The sequence below is a fragment of the Urocampus carinirostris genome, chromosome 20 (assembly GCF_059441175.1).
Source record: "Urocampus carinirostris isolate Australia breed hairy pipefish chromosome 20, RoL_Ucar_1.0, whole genome shotgun sequence".
NCBI lineage: Eukaryota > Metazoa > Chordata > Actinopteri > Syngnathiformes > Syngnathidae > Urocampus > Urocampus carinirostris.
Window position 1 is genome coordinate 11,932,201 of NC_142368.1, and position 22,078 is coordinate 11,954,278.

The 22,078-nt window shown below is 39.2% G+C and overlaps 1 protein-coding gene across 1 annotated transcript in view; it reads left to right on the plus strand.

The window, feature by feature from the left end:
- The first annotated feature begins 1,509 nt into the window (after window positions 1–1,509).
- LOC148346246 (uridine-cytidine kinase-like 1) overlaps window positions 1,510–22,078 on the plus strand; it is a 29,785-nt gene continuing 9,216 nt past the window's right edge. Inside the window, exons 1-8 of the mRNA XM_088325711.1 lie at window positions 1,510–1,659; window positions 5,722–5,924; window positions 9,457–9,563; window positions 9,661–9,831; window positions 14,577–14,648; window positions 18,783–18,972; window positions 19,047–19,108; window positions 21,786–21,802. Coding sequence (XP_088181837.1) covers window positions 1,565–1,659; window positions 5,722–5,924; window positions 9,457–9,563; window positions 9,661–9,831; window positions 14,577–14,648; window positions 18,783–18,972; window positions 19,047–19,108; window positions 21,786–21,802 — 917 coding nt within the window. The 5' untranslated portion in view covers window positions 1,510–1,564. The remainder of the gene's footprint in view (window positions 1,660–5,721; window positions 5,925–9,456; window positions 9,564–9,660; window positions 9,832–14,576; window positions 14,649–18,782; window positions 18,973–19,046; window positions 19,109–21,785; window positions 21,803–22,078) is intronic.

A 22,078-nucleotide genomic window follows, 5' to 3' on the forward strand; every position in this document is an offset into this window, starting at 1 on the left:
AGAACGGAAACGGGACCCAATTGCGTAACGTTTACCACAAGTTCTATTGAAGGAAAGAGGAAGGGCTGCGCCCATGATCCGGTGTTCGCTGGACGCGGGAAGCAAGTCGCTCTCATACTCGGATTATGATCCGAACTCGGAAGTGGATCTTCCGTAGCGGGCGATGGCTGTGTCAGGGACGGAAAAACGGGTCGGTAACCGGGACGGGAGAGCAGACGTGGTCGGGATCAAAACAGGTCGTAGCCGGAGACAAACGGGAGCAAAATCGGGACAGGTGGGAGTCAGGGTCGAAAAACGCTCGCCTTGTATACATAGAGGTTCGCAGACGGACTGACAACAGGGAATTGACAGGACTGGGTTTAAGTAGGGACAGGGAGCTAATCAGAACCCGGGGCGGTTGGCGCCAAATGAGTGGGCACAGGTGAATCGCATAGAGAGTAGTATTTGGTTACTTTTTAGATTGATAAATAGTGTTATTATTTACTTTTTGATTTTCTTTGTGAAAGATCCAGAGTCTTACTTGGTCTTTTTTTCTTTCTTTTTGACCCCGTTTCTCCCTCTCTCTCACTCTCCCTCTCTCTTTCTTTCTTTTCCACCCCTTTTATCTCTCTCTCTTTCTTTTCCACCCCTTTTTTCTCTCTCTCTCTTTTTTCTTTTCCACCCCGTTTCTCTCTCTCTCTTTTTCTCTCTCACTCTCCCTCTTTCTTTCTTTTCCACCCCTTTTCTCTCTCTCTCTCTTTCTTTTCCACCCCTTTTCTCTCTCTCTCTCTCTTTCTTTTCCACCCTTTTTCTCTCTCTCTCTCTCTTTCTTTCTTTTCCACTCCTTTTCTCTCTCTCACTTTCTCTCTTTCTTTCTTCTCCACCCTCTCGCTCTCTCTTTCTTTCTTTCCCATCCTCTCTCTATCTCGTTCTTTCTTTTCCACCCCCCCATCTCTCTCCCTTTCTTTTTCACCCTCTCTCTCTTTCTTTTCCACCCTTTTCTTTCTCTCTCTCTCTCTCTCTCTCTCTCTCTCTCTCTCTTTCTTTCTCTCTCTCTCTCTCTCTCTCTCTCACCTTTTCTCCCACTCTCTGTCTCTGTCACTTTCTATGTCTCTCTTTTTCTCTTCCTTTGTTGCTCTTTCTCACTCTGTGTCTTTTTAACTTCTTTTGCTCTAACTTCATTTTTTCCTTTTCCCTCTTTTCTCTTTCTCTCTTCCTACCCTTCGCGCTTTCTTTTCTCTTTTCTCTCCTGTCTTTCTATTTCTCTTTGCATTTCTTTCTTCCTCTCCCTTTCTTTTCCCCTCTCTCACGACTTCTCTGTTTGTCTCTTTTGTTTCTCACGCTCTCTCCCTCACTCTCTTTCTTTGTCCCTCCCTCTTTCTCTTATTTCTTTATCTCTTTTCCTTTCTCTTTAATCTACTAGTCCGGCCCCCGACAGAATGTTTGTTCTATCGTGTGGCCCCCGAGTTCAAATGACTTTGACACCCCTGCTTTAGAATTTGGGTGTCCCTTTAAGTGCATTGCCACTGCCGGAAGTACATCATGACGTCATCAATGTTTGGGTTCCAGGCGGTTTGTGGCAAAAATGAACCCCGCGTCGAGCGTTCCAGAACCCGACAAGCCTAGTCCTCCCTCCGGGGGCCTGGAGCGCTCCGAAACAAACACGTCCAGCCCTGAAAGGTACAGGCGACATGTTAGTCAAGTGGTTGTTGTAGCACGTGTAGAACAATGGCGTAGAAGAGAAGGCTAGGCGTGTGCCGGCTAACCCACATGCTAGCTGCTGTACTTTGCTAACAGCCCATAATATCACTCGGATAAAAGGAATGGCGTGTTTTGAAAACTTACTGTGAGTGTTTACTTCACATACATTTTTAAAAGGAAAATAAGTAGAAATACATTCAAATGAATGGAACTACAAAATAAATAGTATTTTATCCTAATTAATTTTGCTTATGGGTTTAACAGCGGACCCACGATACTTCGGTTTGTTTCCTTGGCATTCCACCATTTGCGGTTTTCCCCCTCAATATATATATATATTTTCGGAATGTTTCCTTTATATCTATTACAATTTACGTTGGGTTTTTGTCATGTATGTATCCCATTTATCCCCAGTAAAATAATTTCTCAACCAGGTATTAGAATTCGAATTATTTCTATTGTTATCGATAATGTGGTGAACAGGGTTGGGTAGGGTTACTTTAACTGGATTACTTTCAATTACTTTTGGATGACTCCAATACCAAATATGCTAATAAAAGACAAAAGAAACTAAATATGAATCAAATGATGACTCACAACACGTGGTAAGCTTTCTCTCCTGGCTTTGATCTCTTTGAGTAAAACGAACATAAAATGCGACAGAAACAAAATGAAAATCAATTCAAACAGCTTGCCAACATCATTTTTGCCGTTCCGTGTATTCCGTTACTCCCCAAGCCTGCACAAAATGTAGTCATTTTATTCATATTTAGTTTCTTTTGTCTTTTATTAGCATATTTGGTATTGTAGTAATTCAAAAGTAATTGTAAGTAATCCAGTTAAAGTAACCCTACCCAACCCTGCTGGTGAATATTGTTTGCAACGAGACTATACATGGCACTCCAGGATAAACCCATTCTAGTAATAAAGATTTAAAAGAGGGACAAAAAAAGATGCAAGGAATGTCTTGGTGTACGTTGTTTACAAAATAAATTTTAATAAGGCAGTTTAAAACAAGATATAATGAAATCATCAAGGACTTGACAGCTCTGGTAAAAACTCTTAGTCTCGGAGGTTCCTGTACTGGGATCCGTGGCGATGGCATTTCTTTTAATTTTATCCATTACAGCCTGGTCATCCTGGAAGGGGGATTAACCTCATGTGCAGTCTCTTCCCTAGGTTTGTTCATTTTTCTCATGTTGAGGTTTTTGAGTTTTCCCTTGCCCTCATGTAGGTTTCAGATCAGGGGATGATGTAATGATTAGTCTGTAGTTTGCAAGAATCTGTGGTCTGTGCAGCCCTTTGAGACTCCTTGTGATTAAGGGTGTCACAAATAAACATGACTTGACTTGAATAGGATCAATAGGCAAAAATATTTATAAGATAGTACTTGGAGACTGGCCTTAGTTGTAATAATAATCAAGTCATTTTTATTTGTCTAGCCCTTTGTCACAAGAAGTCTCAAACTTCAGCATGAGAAAATTAAGAAACCATGAGAAGGGGCAGCACATGAGGTCATTCCAGAATGACCAGGCTACAATGGGTGTTGCAAGGCATTAACAAACTAAACATCATCATTAATAGTACAATAATGCAAAACTAATCTATTTAGCTGTCCTTTGCACATTCTTTGTTGGAAGGGGGATTACCTCATGTGCAGTCCTTTCTCAAGGATTCTCCATTTTCTTCATGTTGAGGTTTTTGAGTTTTTCCTTGCCCTCATGTAGGTTTTAGTTCAGGGGATGGTGTAATAATAGTCTGTCGTTTGCAATAATATGTAGTCTTTTGAGACTCCTTGTGATTAAGGGCGTCACAAATAAACTTGACTTGACTGAGGTTTTTGTGTTCTTCCTTGCCCTCATGCAGGTTTTAGATCAGGGGATGGCGTAATAATGGTCTGTAGTTTGCAATAGTCTGTTATCTGTGCAGTCCTTTGAGACTCCTTGCAATTAAAGGTTATACAAATAAACATTATTCGACTGAGGTTTTTGGGGTTTTCCTTGTCCTCATGCAGGTTTTAGACCAGGGGATGGTGTAATGATAGTCTGTAGTTTGCAATAGTCTGTGGTCTGTGCAGCCCTTTGAGACCCCTTGTGATAAAGGGCTAAATAATTAAATATGACTTGACTCGACTGAGGTTTTTCCTTTCCCTCATGTGGGTTTTAGATCAGGGAATGGTGTAATAATAGTCTGTGGTTTGCAATAATCTGTGGTCTGTGCAGCCCTTTGAGACTCCTTGTGATTAAGAGCTAGACAAATAAACATGACTCGACTTGACTGAGGTTTTTAAGTTATTCCTTGCCCTCATGAAGGTTTTAGATCAGGGGATGGTGTCATAATAGTTTGTAGTTTGCAATAGTCTGTAGTTTGTACAGCCCTTTGAGACTCCTTGTAATTAAGGGCGTCACTGATAAACATGACCTGACATTTTTGCACTCGGTGAAGAAGTAATTTCATCTGTGCCGTATGTTGTGCATATAGCATATTTGACATTAACGTTTAAAGTTGATTAATAACAGTGCAATAGCGTTTTGCAGCAAGAAAACTTTAAAATAAGTCGATTACTCAGATATGAATACCCACTTTTCTATGCAATTGGCAAGATACATATTTTTCATTGTCTTGCACGCTTGTTTTGATTGGTTATGGGCCTGAGAAACTGTCTCTGAGCCAGTTCATCCTTGTTTTAGGGGCCCTGTAGCGCCTATCAGTGGACAGCAGGTCAAAGAGGTGGTGGCTGGGGTGATAAAATCCCTTTACAGTATAATCATGCGATACCGTAAGACGGCAATGTCCCCAAGGACGGGTAGAGAGCACCCATTGTCTTTTGGGCTGTGTTGATTACTCTCTGTATCATTTTTCTGTCTGCTGCCTTTTAACTAGTGCCTCACCAAGGATTATTGTATGGTACCAAAATATAACACAACTCTCATCTTAAGTACTTTTATTTTACTGAATTTGAACTTCAGAGTCATGCTCAGATATGGCAGATTGTGTTTATTATTATGTTTATATTCTCGATATTATTCTCATAATTCCATACAATAATTTTGGAAATGATGAGTTGAATTCATGTTTCATTTATTTTGACAGAAATATCATCTTAATTAATCCCTAAAATAAGTACAATTATATGGCATCTGCCTTATCAGACAATTTAGATAATTCTATGCATTAATTTTATCCCCCCACCCCCTGTCCAAAAAAATAATAGAAAATTTAGTAAATTTAAGACTTGCAACTTAAAAAGAGCCAAAGGGGTAAATGCAACAGGAGCACCCCCACGATGCTGAGGAATCATCAGCCCTTCGAGTTACATTTTATTGTATAAAACTGGCAATACTAATCAAATTGATTTGATTTAAGAATGTTTTTGCAGTGAAAGGGAAGTAAGTGCTGTGGATATAAAAATGTTATAGCCCCCCTTTGTATGCCTTTAGGGTATCACTGTGTGACAACATCTGCATTTGGGAAATAATACATGTTTCTGTCGGAAATATGGGTAAAAACATTTCTGTAAAAGGAATAAGACTAGACAATTTCTTGTAATTTTTGCCATGTGATGAAAGCCTTACTCATGCGACTTGCAGCCCTGCATTTCAGCTGCCTCCCGGGCATCGTTGCGTATTCCTGGGGAGGGTCGGCACCCCATCTTACCGCCCTCCCCCTCAAACGCACCGACAGCAAAACCACTGTGGAGGTTTTTCGGTACGGAGAGATCCTCGAGTGAGCGGATTTTCTGACCTGCCTCCACAGGAACAGTGGCAGCAGGTCCCATAAAGTTTTCCATCATCATTACTCGATTGTTATTGACTCATTCCATTAAACTGAGTTTGAGCAAAAACAAACTGATATTTCTTTTTTTTAATGGAGATGAAAACTTTGTGGAACCTGAAGTTGCCCCATTTATCGAAATGCCTGTAAGGAGCAGTTCAGGGTTGTTATGAGCACATCTGGCATATCTGATGGCAGCGAGCATCAGATAACAGAAATTTTATTGCTAGTCGAATATTAATCTGTCTTTTTTTTTTCTAATCCCAGCTATAATGTCTGGAAATCTCTGGATCGCTCCATCCCCCACTGCTGCCCTCTGACGCCATCGTTATCGCCCCAAAAACGCACCACGAGCCAGTGTAAAACGGAGCCACCCTTCCTGAGGACCAGCAAGAGAACAATCTACACAGCTGGAAGGCCCCCCTGGTACAATGTCACCGGGACCACCTTTAAGGAGGCATTTGTCATAGGTGAGAAATGATGTTGTCATCAAAACTTTGTGTATAGTAGATTTTTAAATGTAGTGTTATCGAGGTTGAAATCGTAAATCGGCGACAAATATATAATCTCGTCTCATTAGCTGCACCGCTTATCCTCAGTAGGGTCCCGGGGGTGCTGGAGCCCATCCCAGCAATCCTCGGGCAGTGGGCAGGGGACACCCTGAACTGATTGCCAGCCAATCGCAGGGAACACAGGGACAGACAACTCGCTCGCCCATTCACACCTAGGGACAATTTGGACCGGCCAATCCACCTGAACTGCATGTCTTTGGAATGTGGGAGGAAAAAAAAAAAAGAAAAAAAAGTAATCGGGTAATAATGACAATTTTGTGGCAAAAAGGTTGCGTCCTGGGGACGCACGTTGACTTGAGACTATGCGTCCCCAGCAAAAATGATGCGGCGGAGATGCGGGCAAACGATAACACTGCCCTAGTGGTTCTCTGGCGCTTTTTCAAAAATGTTTGATCATAAAAAGTGATCATTTCTACCGGAGGACAAACCTGACAAAAACTTTCTTAATTAATGTTTTCCAATAAATATAGACAGACGCTGCCTTACTTAAGAACGAGATCATTCGTAAGTTAAATTTGTCCGTGAGTTGATTCAGTGCTATATTTTGTATGTTTAAGGCTTGTATAAGAACCGGTATTGTTTTGTACTAAAAATATAAACATTTCATAAAATAATATGCTCTATAAAGATAAATAAAGTTAAGATTAACTTACTTTTGGAAGACGGGCTTCAAGAGGTCTCCTCCGTGGTAGAGTGGCCGAATAAAAGCATTCCGGCCATTTTCTCAACCTCATTAAGCTTTCTTATTTCACTTTTGTTTCAAAAGAAATGGCTCGCCTCTTTACATGTTACATCAACCGTATTGAATGGATGCACGAGATATTAAACAATAAATTGTCAAAGTTTTTAGCTTTATATATAATTTTTTTTGTTGCTCCAAACATAATTTATTTATTTGGTTTTGGTCCAATATGGCTCTTTCAACATTTTGGGTTGCCAACCCAATCGAAAAGACCTTTAAATTAAGTAATAATGTGTCTTATTTTTTTCCTGTTCCTCCTTGTATAGTCTCTCCCCCCCCTCCAAGCTGTGTCCATATGTTTAAGCACTACACACTTTCACGGTTCATTTCCCAGCTGCTGGAAACTTTTTAGTACGTGCATCTGCGAGTTACACCGCCCACAGCCGGCTACTGTTCTAGCGGCCAAAGTTGAAATTACAGTATTATTATGGGCATTGTTAAAAAAAAATAAGTGAAATATTCTTAACAGTCAGTTTAGCAGTTTTCCAAAAATATACACCCAATTTCGTGAGCCAGTCTAGTAGGTTACGATTAGAAATATCAACCCCAAGCAAATTCATTGAATACATGTAAAAGGATACATCATCTGCAAAAAAATGTTACACAAGAATAACTGATTTTAAATTATTTTAATGGAAACCTTTCACTCAAATAAGCCTCTTATAGCTTGCTTAGTATCTAGCTTGAATGCGCCAATTGTGGTAGTTGGTGACTATTTTTGCTTTTCAGTTTTGGCGCATCCCTAATAATTATAGGGTTTATTTGAATCTCCTAGGAAACGTGGGGTCACTGTAGAACAGCATAACAATCGAAAAAAATGTATAAACCAGAATAAATTCTCTGAAATCAAATTCAATTGTATGAATACAAAAAATATTTAGGAATGTGTGAAGTAAGACAGGTGAATTTTAAGTCTGGACTGTGTGAGATTGTGGGAGAATCAATGGTCAAGTCATGTTTATTTATGATGCCTTTAATCTCAAGGAGTCTCAAAGGGCTGCACAGACCAGATTATTGCAAACTACAGACTATTACACCATCCCCTGATCTAATACCTACATGAGGGCAAGGAAAACTAAAAAAAACCTCAACATGAGGAAAATGAAGAAACAAATAGTGCGAAGATAAGAATTTGATTAAAAGAAGACAAATTCAACATATTAATTTGACTTATTGCACAACATACTTGTATTGATTCTGTTTAGTCGTGACGCTATCACTTTCCATTTAAGCCAGGGGTTGGCAACTATTTAGAGTTGAGGGGGGCACATTGTGTTTAAAAATGTGGCCAAGGGGCTTATCCCTGAATGCTATCTAAGTTTTTCGATTCTGAATACAAATATGTGCAAACATTTACATGTTTTTTCCATTTTGAATGGATTCGTTTCATCAATTTTGTTTTAAAACGATCACAACTCAAGCATGATAATATATTAGGGCCCTGTTTTAAGCACTGATATTTAGTCTTGTAGAATTTCAATTATTGTATTTTTTTAGCATATGTGTAGTATTTTCCATAGTAAAGTTTGTGTTGTATATTTGTAATCTTTCAAGAGTATTTTTGCAGTATTTCTGTTTTAATACTTCTGTAATAGTATTTTTGTACTATTTCTGTAGTGATGTTTTTCTAGTATTGTTTTTATATTCTAGTATTTCCGTAGTGCTATTTTTGGAGTATTTCTGTCTCAGTATTTTTAATTCTAATATCACTTCTGTTGAATGTTTTGTAATATTTACATAGTAGTTTTATTGTTTATTATTTTTTTAATCTTATAGTAGTATTTTCCGGGGTACTATTTCTGTAATAACATTTTGTATTGTAACGTTTGAATAGTAGTATTTTGTAGTATTTCTATAGTGTTTTTTTTCTTTTCAGAATGGAAGCAAGAGAATGTTCTGTACAGTGTTTCCCATGCCATATAAAAACTGCGGCAGGTCGCCGGGGTCTCTTTGGGCCCCGTCAGGGTCTCAAACTTGAATGCAGACCATTTACCATTTAAAAGTTCTTGTATTTAAAGGTTTTTTATAACACTGAAGAGTTAATCTTTCTAATTTTTATTTTGTTGTGTAGTGTGTTTTTTTAGGGATTATTAGAATTTGGGTATCCCTTTGAGATGTATAGGTAGAAGTTCAGTTTAGAGGATAGTATAATGTAATATAATAATACATTTTTATTTATTCATTTATTCATTCATTTCATGCTAAATACATTATTATTGGTGGTATATCAGTTAAAACAACAAAAAATCTGAAGAGGGTTGCGCTTTACCATAACATACCTGTAAACTTAAACGTTTTCCCCATATTTTTGTGTTTTTTGATGATTTCAAATGGGCAGACCCACCGCCTCCCCTAGATTCTCCGCCAACCGGGGTCTCACAAAATTCTATGGGAAATACTGGGTCCCTGTTTTTAAGCACACAACTTGATATTTAGTTTTGTAGCATTTTGTAATATTTTTGTAGTATTTCTATAGACACACAAAGCGACAATGGGGACAAAGTTGTCACGAAAAACGTGTTTTTATTGGTAGTCCTATTGTTGTGATATTTTGACGAGTTTGCTGGGCCGCACGTGGCCCGCAGGCCGTAGTTTGCCCACCCCTGCTATAAGACCATGTGAGTTTCTTCTATGCAAAGACACCTCGTCAGTTTGTGAGTTTCCAGGTCAATGCGGTTCTTTTCCTAGGTCTGTGCGGAGGAAGTGCTTCTGGGAAAACAACAGTAGCCAACAAGATCATCGAGGCGCTGGATGTTCCTTGGGTGGTTCTGCTCTCCATGGACTCCTTCTACAAGGTAGGAAAAGAGAAGTATGTGTAGAGAGATTTCAAAGTAGTCTACTTAATGTGACAAGATACTTGAGTAACCGTAAGCTATTTGTTTGTCTTATAAGGTGCTGAATAAAGAAGAGCAGGAGCTAGCAGCAAAAAGCGAGTACAATTTTGACCACCCCGACGCCTTTGACTTCGAGCTACTTGTCAACGTTCTGCGGAAGCTAAAGAAAGGAAAAAGCATCAAAGTCCCCGTCTACGACTTCACGGTTCACTGCAGACGGAAAGAATGGGTATGTATCAGTGTTCATTTGACCGGTGAAAAGTGATGGCTCCCGGAGACTCGCATGCTCAAAATCTATGGGTCTCAACAGAGATCTATGGGTCCCCCAAATTTTGTGTTATCGAGGTTGAAATCGTTAATCGGCGACAAGTATATAATATAAATCTATATATTCATTCAGTTTTAATCATCAAATTATGAATTCATTTTCTGCGTCAAATTATTGATGGTAATATACCGATTAAAGGAATAACCACAAACCTGTCCTTTTTTTATTTTCTCCTTTTATTCTTCCTTTTTTTCTTTATTCAACATAATTCGTAATATCAATCATTAAAGCAAGTGAGCCATTTGAGAGCCGGCTCTTTTTAATGAGTTGAGCCAAAAAAGCCGGTTCTCTAAAAAAAGACTGACTTCCTTTCACTACACAACTAGAGATCGGCGTACAGACGAAAATTCGAACCGCGAGACCCAAACAACAATGGTGGAGATGCCTGACAAAAGGTTTGGAGTGCAGTAAATATTTGTTAAAAAAAATATTCGGGTAAAAGGTTGCGTCCCGGGGACGCACGTTGATTTGAGACGATACGTCCCCAGCAAAAATGATGCGTCTAGGACGCAGGGACGCGGGCAAATGTGAACACTGATGTATATGAGTATTCAGTTATTAGATTGTAAAAGACAGGCCATTTTTTCACAAATATTTGTAAAAGATTCGAGCATGTTATTTGCCTTTTTAAAAAAAATATTAGTCAACATTTTGTGCTTTGCCGTATCAGAAACATTTTTTTCTCCAAATAACATTATCCGTTTGGCCGAATATTTTTCATTTTTGTAGTATTTCGTTATGTATTGTTCGTCCATGCCGAATCATTTTTGTACACTACATAAGCTCTGTGTTATTTGTATTTCGGTACAGACACTGCCCTCCTTACGAACGTGATCCGTACGATCGTTCGTAAGTTGAATTTGTTCGTAAGTGTCTTGGTGGTGTAAAGTGTAAAGAAGAGGCAAGCCGTTTCTTTTGAAACAACAGTGGAATAAGGAAGGTTGATGCGGTTGAGGAAATGGTAGGATCGCTTTTTTTTTGGCCACTTTTTACCTCAGAGGAGGACCTTTTGAAGCACATCTTCCAAAAGTAAGTTAAACTCAACTTTATTCGTCTTTATAGGGCATATTATTTTATGAAATGTTTATTTTTTAGTACAAAACAATATGGGTTACTTATACAAGCCTTAAACATACGTATATAAACCATAAACATACAAAATATTGCGCTGAAGCAACTTACAAACAAATTCAACTTACGATCGATCTTGTTTAGAAGTAGGGCAGCGTCTCTACTACTTTTCAGTCGTAGGGGGTTGTTTGGGGGGAAACACAATTTTAAGAGTGATGGTTTAAGAAAATATGATTTTAGTATTTTTTTTTTTTTTCTACTAAACAAGGCAACATTGGAATTTGTTCAAAATGGACCTAGTCGGTGGAGGTTGTTGGTCCAAAACAACCCGGGAGTGAAATTCCCCCAAGTTGTGGATCGTTTCAATCTTGACCTAAAAGATATTATTTTGGGAACAAATTGCGGTTAGTTATTTTCACCAACTGTTGTGAGACAATGTTTTCATTAAACAGGAGCTTGAACCATAGTAAATATTATCATTGCTTTCCATTGTGTTACAGACTTCATATTCACAAGTAAGAGCCCACCAACGGGACTCCTTTTGGATAATGCGTTAACTTTTTGCTAATGCGCTAATTATCACAGTGTTCGCCCCAAAACCTCTCACGCTCGCATTTGGAATCAATCCTGCAGCGACAACTGTTCTCTATATCCCGGCGATGTAATTTCATGGCTGAAAGGCACAAAGCCTTATGGGAAATGGCCTGTCCACACTCACAAATCCTTTAACAGGAGCTTTGCTCCGGCTGCTGGTAATTAACAGCCTGAAACAACCTCTATCACCCTCCCATTTCACACCCTCTGCTCCAAGGGTGCCCGCTTCTTCTCCTCATTCTGCGGTCCTTCATGAAGTTCCGAATGGTTTTGGGCGGTCGCACTTGAACATGTTGAGTATGCACTAAATCAAGTGTGAGGAGAAAGCACGCACACGCAAACACACACTCCAAAACCGAAGCGGTCGATAAACACTCATGAGTTTCTTTACAATTCTCGCCATGGCCGCTTTCTCTCTGCGCTCTCTCTCTCTCTGTGTCGTCGGTCCGCTTTAATGACGTCCACGCGACACTGATCGAGAAGCTTACCACGGACGACGGGGCGCTCTATTTTTCTCATTCAAGTAACAGTAGGCGCTTTGTCTTGTGGTCATGTTGGATTTAGGAGTACAAATATTTTCCCCCTTTCAGTGTTCATTTTAGCTCTGAAAAGTGATGGGTCCCGGGGACTCGCATGCTCAAAAATCTATGGGTCCCAGCAGAGATCTATGGGTCCCCACAATTTAGTGTGCTCTATGCCCTTACAAACTGTCGTATTTTCCCTTACAAAATACAAAAAAAATCTTTTTTTTTCAAACATGTTTATTTATGTATTTTAAAATGTTATGTTGTACATATGTTTCCTTATATCATATATATTGTTAATTTTTGTTGTGAGACACTGAGTTGCTCGACATGAATGAGGTTTATTATAAAAAAGGTTCAAAAATGAAGTCGCTTGGACCCTCACTGTAGAAGGAAAAAAACACATGCAAATAGAATTAAGTAGAATAATACATTTTCTTATTCAAATGATGAATTCATTTTCTGCATTCAATTATTGTTGGTAATATACTGATTAAAAGGGATCACCAGAAACCTGTCTCTTTTTAATGTTCTCCTTTTATATTTCCTTTTTTTCTTAATTTCTTTATACAACATAATCATTCGTAATATAATGCATCAAAGCAAGTGAGCCATTTGAGAGCCGGCTCTCTTTAATGAGTTGAGCCAAAAAAGCCGGTTCTCTAAAAAGAAACAGACTTTCACTACACAACTCGAACTGGAGATCGGCGTGCAGATGAAAATTCGAACCGCAAGACCAAAACAACAATGGCGGATCTGCCTGACGAAAAGTTTGGAGTGCGGTAAATCTTTGTTAAAAAATGATAATGACAATTTTGTGTCAAAAAAGTTGCGTCCCGGGGACACACGTTGATTTGAAAAATAATACATCTAGGACGCAGGGACGCGGGCAAACGAGAATACTGCCCTTTTAATATATTGTGGTGAGGATTTTTTTCCCAGGGTCCCACCAGAAACAAATCTGTCAGTTGTGTTGTTATCAATTATTTGATCTTAAAGGGACAGTGTGTATTTTTTTACCACTAAATGTCGCTGCATTGTGTCCTGCGATCAAAAACCAGTTTTTAAATATACAAGAAGAGACTACAAAGGCCTAAAGTTACCACACCTCACAATTTTTCTTATTTTTTGCTCTTACGGGGAATGAGAATAATAAGTCACGGTTCATGCGTCCCTTTAAAGCCAGAGTGGCCGGGGCACCACTTCCCATGATGTGTCTTGGGCAATTACAGCCTGGTGGCCCACAGCCCTCTCCAGGTCAGTTTTTGGGATACGGGTCTGCCCACCTCCACATAAACCGGTACTGGTTTCCATGGTTACCAGTAGCAGGAGAAGCTTCCTGATTTGACTCAGATACAGGACCTTTAGCATCTGGTCGCCGTGTTTTTTGTTGTTGTTGTTGTGCGGTGTCATTGTTAAAGAAAATATATATGTCAAGTGAAGTTTATTTGTATAGCCCTTAAACACAAAGAGTCTCAAAGGGCTGCACAGACCACAGATTATTGCAAACCATAGACTATCTTGACACCATCCCATGATCTAAAACCTACATCAAGGCAAATAATACACATATATTGTCAACATAAAATATAGGTTATTCATATGCTATAGAATAGTAGTGTGTTTAAGCTTAGATTTAAACTTTTCCACTGTGGTTGCAGATCAAATTTCAGGAGGAAAAGCATTCCGCTGAAAGGGGGCCTGATCGGAGAACGCTTTCGAACCTGCGGATTTCTTTTTGGCTCTTGGGATCACTATGTGTATATAATTATGGAAATATTTTTGGAAAAATTGAGTGAAATCTAAATTCACATCGGAATTTAAGCATTTCCACATCTCTGATATATTCCTCTTTGCCGGCGTGTATTATTTGACTAAGAAATAACAAGCTGATAACCAATCAGAAAGCAGAACACCATGAACAATGTGAAAACTCTGAAGTAGCAGAGCTGTGGCTATTCAACCGTGTTATAGCGAGGGATTACCGTAAACACACATAAATAAGTAAAACACTTAAGTTCAAACAATAGAAATTAATCCACGATTTATTTAAATATAGGCACAAAAATTTACAAACTACAAAGTCCTTTGGCCTACAACGAGCTTTTAATAGATCACAAAAGCGGAACATCTTTGCTGTGGAGTTATTTTGGTTGGTTGGTCGGATCCCTTAACCACTAGGGTTCTAGGGGCATCATTTCCTTTGGTGTGTTTTGGGCAAGTACAGCCTGGTGGCCCCCTAATGAACAAATTCATGTACTGTACATTAAACAGTTTGAAAAGTGCCATACAAAGACGTTTGTATTTGATTGTTGTCGTTTTTTTCACCACTAAAATGTGCTGAATAATACACACGGTCCCTTTAAATAAATACAAATCCATCTTAAAGCTAATCAATGGCTGTGCCAACCTTTTTATGTTTGATAAAACAATGAGTCCTCTTGTTTTTCATTGCAGAAAACGATCTATGGGGCTAACGTCGTCATCTTTGAGGGAATCTTGGCCTTCGCCAACAAGGAACTGCTAAAGGTTTGTTATTCCCGTGTTCAAATCCCCCTTTCTTTATAGCAGTGTGTCTTTGTTCCGTGAGCTGGAGCGTGGAGATAAGGCCCGCGGCCTCCCGAGGGAATCCTCCCCCATCGCTGTTAATAACGACCCGCGTCTGGATAGTGATGAATTGAGTTTAGCGGACGCTGCGTTTACTGGTCGCAGCCACTGGAACTGAATGCTATGCTAATAAGAGGGATTGCCTATATGTTCGCTGAGCACTTCATTAGAATCGCTTGCATTGTCCCTTGAGATCTATCCAATCTTTGCAGTTTATTCCGGATTACGGAGACTAATCATGAGGGGTTAAACTACTTTGTTTATTGAGCTCTGTGTACAAAAGCATCAGCGTAAGGTTTTAATTAATCACGGCGTGATTGATATTAGGTGCTCTTGCTAATATTGAGTTGACCGTGCTAGAAGACCAACACGTTTTAATGTTCGAAATGAACTGAAATTTCGATAGCGCTTTTCAAGTCAATGACTTCCCAAAGCGCTTTACAGTGTGCTTCACATTTCCCAATAGCGGCCTTGTAAGACGCTAACCTGCTTATTGGGGGTATTAGGGGTTCAGTGTCTTACCCAAGGACACTTCAACATGTAACACGGACGAGCCGGGATTCGAACTGGGATCCCTTGATCCCAAGACGAGCGCTCTACCTCCTGAGCTACTGCCGCCCCCAAGGTGTTAGTGTGACGGTGGGTAATTTTTGAGGTGCTTCTCACAAAGACATTGTACTTGTATTTATTTCTCTCTCTCTCTCTCTCTCTCTCTCTCTCTCTCTCTCTCTCTCTCTCTCTCTCTCTCTCTCTCTCTCTCTCTCTCTCTCTCTCTCTCTCTCTCTCTCTCTCTCTCTCTCTCTCTCTCTCTCTCTCTCTCTCTCTCTCTCTCTCTCTCTCTCTCTCTCTCTCTCTCTCTCTCTCTCTCTCTCTCTCTCTCCTTTTCACCCACTCTGTCTCTTTCACTCTCTGTGTCTTTCACTCTCTGTGTCTTTTAACCTCTTTTGCTCCAACTTCCCTTTTTTATTTCTCCCTTCATACCCTTGGCGCTTTCTTTTCTCTCCTTCTGTCTTTCTATTTTTGGGGGGATTTCTTTCTTCCTCTCCCTTTCTTTTCCCCCGCTCTCAAGACTTTTTATCTTTTGTTTCTCACGCTGTCTTCCTCTCTCTCTTTTTCTTTCTTTGTCCTGCCCTCTCTCCTTGTCCCTCCCTCTTTCTCTTATTTCTTTATCTCTCTTTTTCTTTCTCTTTAATCTACTAGTCCGGCCCCCGACAGAATCTTTGTTCTATCGTGTGGCCCCCGAGTTCAAATGAGTTTGACACCCCTGGTGTAGTGCTACGGAAAACGAGCGAAATAAAGTGCAAGGGTTAATAAAAACTAGGGAATCTCAAAAGGACTAAAATGCTCCTCTCCCTCTCCACCCCCGAGCTTTTTGGGGTACCCATATCAAAGGCTCATGCTATTTAAAGTTAATGCTGATTTATTTCGTGAACAAGACATAAAAAGAAACAAAAGCAAAGGTAATAAAGAAAGGGGGTAAAAATGAATGAAGGGAAAAAAAGAAGTAAAAAATAGAAATAAAAATAAAAGAAAAAGGCAAGATAAATGGAAAAAATGAACAATAAAGAAACAAATAAATGAAAAAAAGGAGAAAATAATAAAAAAAAATACAAAAGTTGAAAAAGGATAAAAAAAAGATTAAAGGGAGAAAAGAAAGGAAAAAATATTATAAAGGAAACCCCAAAAAGAATCTTTTTGCCTTTTTTCTAAAAAAAAAAAAAAAAAAAGGCAAAAAGGAAAGAGAGGAAAAAATAGACAGGTTTTTGTTTTTTGGGGGGTTCCTGTAGCAGCAAGATGGCCGACAATCATGTCATCCTCCTCTAGGGGAGCCTATGTAAATGTTAAATTCTACACCTCCGACTATTTAAAAATGCTTGTTTATATGATACCTTATGTATTTCTGACTATTTTTCAAATATATTTAACAGTAGGAGGCGCTCAATAATGCACATTGTCCCTTTGAGAACGGATCACAACAGCAAAGCGTTATTCAGCAGCCCACGTTTCGGTTTACAGCACTTGTGACCTTCTTAGCTGGGTGATGGACAGCGCCCCCAAACGGCCTTCTGTAAATCACAAAATATTGCTTTTTCATAAGATTGCTGAGCCATACCTTTCGAAAAATCCCCCATTGTTGACAGAATTCGGTGTCAGTGCATTGATTTATTTATTTTTTATGCTGAGCAATGCAAAAACCAGTGACAAGTCGCACCAGGATGTCATTTTAATACATTTTCTTAAGATCAAATGTTTGTGTTTGTATTAGGCCATACGAGCTTTTCTTGACTTTGGTGCTTGTTTACTTTACAAATTCACTGCATCAAAATGTCAATTACACCAATCATTTACTTTTTCTTGAATTGGTATATTCAACTAAGTTCCTTCCCAACTAGTTCTTCTTAAGAATATCAATCAAAACTTGCCCGATCAGGAATTTGAACTGCTTTTTTAGATGCCAACTTATTTCTATAGCGGCGCAGTGGTTAGCGCGTGTGCGTCACAGTTCTGAGGTCATGAGATCGAACCTTCCTGGTTGGAGTTTGCATGTTCTCCCCGTGCTTGCGTGGGTTTCCTCCCACATTCCAAAAACATGCATGTCAGGTTAATTGGCCGGTCCAAATTGTCCCTAGGTGTGAATGAGCGGGTGAGTTGTCTGTCTCTGCCCTGCGACTGGCTGGCAACCAGTTCAGGGTGTCCCCTGTCCCCTGCCCGGAGATAGCTGGGATGGGCTCCAGCACCCCCGCGACCCTACTGAGGATAAGCGGTGCAGATAATGGATGGATGGATGTAAGATAGTACTTAACATGAGTCTACTTGTGTAGTAGGGCAGATGTCAGATAATTTCATCTTAAATACCAATAGTATTATTCTTACTTTGGCAGAATATATATATTTGTATTTCCATAGTAGTATCTTTAGTATTCCTGTAGTTGTCTTTTTGTGGTGGTGGTACCTCTTAACCACAGGCCGTAGGGGCACCTTTTCCTGTGGTGTGTCTTGGGCAAGTACAGCCTTGCAGCACCCATCCCTCTCCAGAGCAACTTCTTTTGTAATATTTCTGTATTTTTTTTTATAGTATTACCGTAGTAGCATTTTTGAAGTGTTTCTATATATGTTTTTAGATTCAAATCAATTAAATATATTAGGTCCCTGTTTTTAAGCACTACATTTGATATTTAATTTTGTAGTACTTTGGTAGTATTTTTGTCAGTGGTTTTGAAGTATTTTCATAGTAGTTGTAGTATCTATGTAGTGTTTTTGTAGTATTCCCGTAGTTGTCTTTTTGCGGTGGGATCTCTTAACCACGCGTCGTAGGGGCACCTTTTCCTGTGGTGTGTCTTGGGCAAGTACAGCCTGGCAGCACCCATCCCTCTCCAGAGCAACTTCTTTTGTAATATTTCTGTATTTTGTTTTATAGTATTACTGTAGTAGCATTTTTGGAGTGTTTCAATACATATTTTTCTTTGTAGGTTAAAAGCAATTGTAATATATTAGGTCCCTGTTGTGATATTTAGTTTTGTAGTAATTTTGTATTATTCTTGTCAAAGTATTTCCATAGTAATCTTGTAGTATCCTTTGTCATATTTTTGTAGTATTCCTGTAGTTGTCTTTTTGTGGTGGTTGTATCTCTTAACCACGCGTCGTAGGGGCACCTTGTCCTGTGGTGTGTCTTGGGCAAGTACAATCTGGTGGTGCTCATCCCTCTCCAGCTCAACTTCTTTTGTAATATTTCTGTATTTTGTTTTATAGTATTACTGTAGTGGCATTTTTGGAGTGTTTCTATATATTTTTTTCTTTTTAGATTAAAAGCACTTCAATATACTAGGTCCCTGATTTTAAGGACTACATTTGGTTTTTAGTTTGGTAATTTTTTAGTCGTTTTTTGTTGTAGACACACTGGGGACATTGTTGGCATTACTCAATTTTATATTATATGTATTTATTATATTCAGACCATTTTCATTTGGGAACTGCACTAACGACCCGGAAATTTATGAGGGAAAAAAAATCTTTTTGGGTTTGAAATAAACAAATTTGTTTGCATTTTTGTCAAAGCTCCTGGACATGAAGGTGTTCGTGGACACGGATTCCGACATCCGGCTGATACGCCGGCTAAAGCGGGACGTTTCGCACCGCGGGCGAGACATCGTCGGCATCATCAAGCAGTACAACAAGTTTGTGAAGCCGGCTTTCGAGCAGTACATTGAGCCCACCGTGCAGCTGGCCGACATCGTGGTGCCCCGAGGTGCGCCCCGTTCCGCTTTGCCGGCCGACGTTTAAAACGGATGGCGGTTTGAGCCGTCTCTGTGTTTGTCTTAGGTGGCGACAACTTTGTGGCCCTGGATTTGATCGTCCAGCATGTTCACAGTCAGCTGGAGAAGGTAAAGCCATTTATTGAACGCAACCTACCGGATCAGGGATGTCAAACTCTGGATAAGCAAAAGAATGTCAATTTAAATGGTTAGCTTACCGTAGTTTCTCAGTATTAGGTTTTAGTAGCCTATCCTCCATATTTAAATCATGGATGACAAGGAATCGTTTGTAAGCCGAATACATTTATTCTCAAACAATGATAGATACTTTATTCATCCCCGCAGGGAAATTCACATTTCCAGCAGCATCCCTTCGCTGAGAACAATACAATAATAAAGCAAAAGGAATACAATATACAAATACCCAATGTGACGTGCTAATACCCACTGTAGCGTCTTGTATAGAGTATTTAAATAGTGCTAGATAAAATACACACTGCAATAAAAGTACGGTAGTGTGCAATGTAGGGGGTGTGGTTTAATGTGGGCCTTTACTCCGCCGGGTGGAGTTAAAGAGCCTCATGGCATGAGGAAGAAAAGATCTCTTCAGTCTGTCGCTGAAGCTGCTCTTCTGTCTGGAGATAATGCTGTGTAGTTATTTCATATTTTTATGGTTTATTTTAACAGTTGAATGAAGCAGTTTTACACATGAACCAACTCCTCACGCTATACAAATTCAAGTGGTCGCTACGGCAATAACTAAATTTTTGCCCTAATTGTCACAATCGGTCTGAAATAAATTAAAAACAAAATGAAAGTCTTAGCAGTGTACAGGCAATGAAATGTAAATGGTCTGCTTTTATAGCGCTTATCAACTCACTGAAGACCTCCCAAAGCGCTTTACAATGTGCTTCACACTTACCCATTCACACACCGATAGCCGCGTCAGCCATTCAAGACAACTACCTGCTTATCGGGGTTATTAGGGATTCAGTGTCTTGCCCAAGGACACTTTGACATATAACGCAGAGGAGCTGGGAATCGAATCTGCGACCTCTTGATCCCAAGACGAATGCTTTATCTCCTGAGCTGAGATTAGACTATATAAATAAACTCGTCTGGGCCTGCTTAAAATGAGATTTTATCCTTTACTGCCCTCTAGTGGGAGCATTTGGTTTGCATTTATGTTAAAAATCATAACCTTTGATAGAAAAAGACCTAAAGCATGGGTCTCCAATCTTTTTCAAGCTGAGAGCTTTGTTTTTGGTATTATAGTTCAAAGGGCACCCCGTTTGATATACATTTTTCTATGTTGTTACTCTGTTATCAACTGGTTTATTATTGGTAGTAGGGTTACATAGAATCAGTCAACCACAAATAATAATAATTTCACTAGAAAATTACAATGACCCAGCACTGGTGGGCTATTGAAGAATCTGGAGTAGTAGTGTGTGTTGTAGGTTGCCTGGATCAGGAAGCTGATCCTCTTTTTTTTTTTTTTTTTTTTTTTTTTATTCAGAACATAACTCATCATTTCCTTTTTCATATTCATGGCTAGGGTTTAAAAAAAAGCACAGAAAGGTGCTGCAATTCTATTAAAAAAAACACAAGATTGCAGGATCAGGTGTCTTATGGCGGGAAAAGTGTGCATTAACTGTGACGAGGTGATGCTGGGTGGTGAGCAGTCTGTCGTGGTGGTTTCTAGAAATGTGCATCAGGCAAGGTTTTTGTCCGAAAGACATCTCGTATCCGGGAGTCGAGTAGCTCGTACGCGTAGGAGCCCCTGTGCTGAAATAGACTACATTTGCCATCTCATTAGGATGTAGAGTAACCCTAGTGCACCTTTTTGTTATTTGACATTCATTTAAAAGTGAAAGTGATGTAGCATAAATTTGTTATGCTGGTTGGAATTTGTCGTCATTATTAAAATTACAGGATTTTTACGGGTGCTTGAAATCCTTGAAATTTTTTTGAATTTTAATACTGTGTTTTCAAGGTCAGGAAAATGCTCAAATTTAAGGTGAAGTGCTTGAAAATGTTTGAAATTGTTGCCATTGCCAAGTTTCTTGGCAATCTGAATTTATTTAAGCAATAAATGACGCAGACACACTTCATTATGGTGTTATGCGAAGCGTCACGGCCTCCCTACTGGTCACACCCAAGAGGACAGCTCTATTTAGAAAACCGGGTCGTCAATTTTTTTTAAAAATGGTATATTAGCAATAACAACAAAACATAATGCACCTTATTATTATTATGCAGTGTGTTTTGCAGGGAATCTCTGAAAAACACATGAAATACAAATCAAATTTGTAAAACAGAAAAGAATTGTAGCTTTTTACACAGTGAACAGATTTAAAGTCGGATAATAACACAAAAGCCCTGAAAATGTAAAATACAATTTAAAATGAATAACTCTTCACTGCTTTAAATAAATGATAAAATTAAAAAAAATATATTTAAAGTTCTATTTTAACAAATTTAAAAAATCAAAAATGTCTTCCTTTGAAGGTACTGGAAAAAATCTGCCTTGGAAGTGCTTGAAAAAGGCTGTAATTTGGCCAGGAAAACTGTATTAATCCAAGATACCAATGATTGCTACCACATAGTTATAAAAAACCAAAACATCAAAACACTTCATTAGTATGCTTGTAGCCAGTCACCCTTTCGACACGCCTCCAGCATCTTGTGTTCTCATGCTAACATAATGCAGGCGACTTTTTATTTTTTTACGATGTGCTTGTGTGTCCTTTCATGTGTACTGCACGACGACCCTGCCCGCCTGAATTCTCTGTGACCGTCACAGCGTGAGATCACTGTCAGGTATGATTGATTTCACCAACTTTTCACTCAAATGATAACATCTCCTGTCAGACTTAGTCAAACCGTGTTCTATAGCGATGTGTCACGAGAGGCCTTGTCTGGAGCGTTGCAGGAAATTTCCACATTTTCGGGGAAAAGTCTCCGTATGAAACTGTTGTACTGTACATAGTGCCTCTGCAATGGTCTCCAACCTATTTCAAACTGAGTTACTTTTTGTTACTCATTAGCGCAAAGGGCACCCAGTTTGATATGCAATTCCAAGCTAGGTGGTTTGCT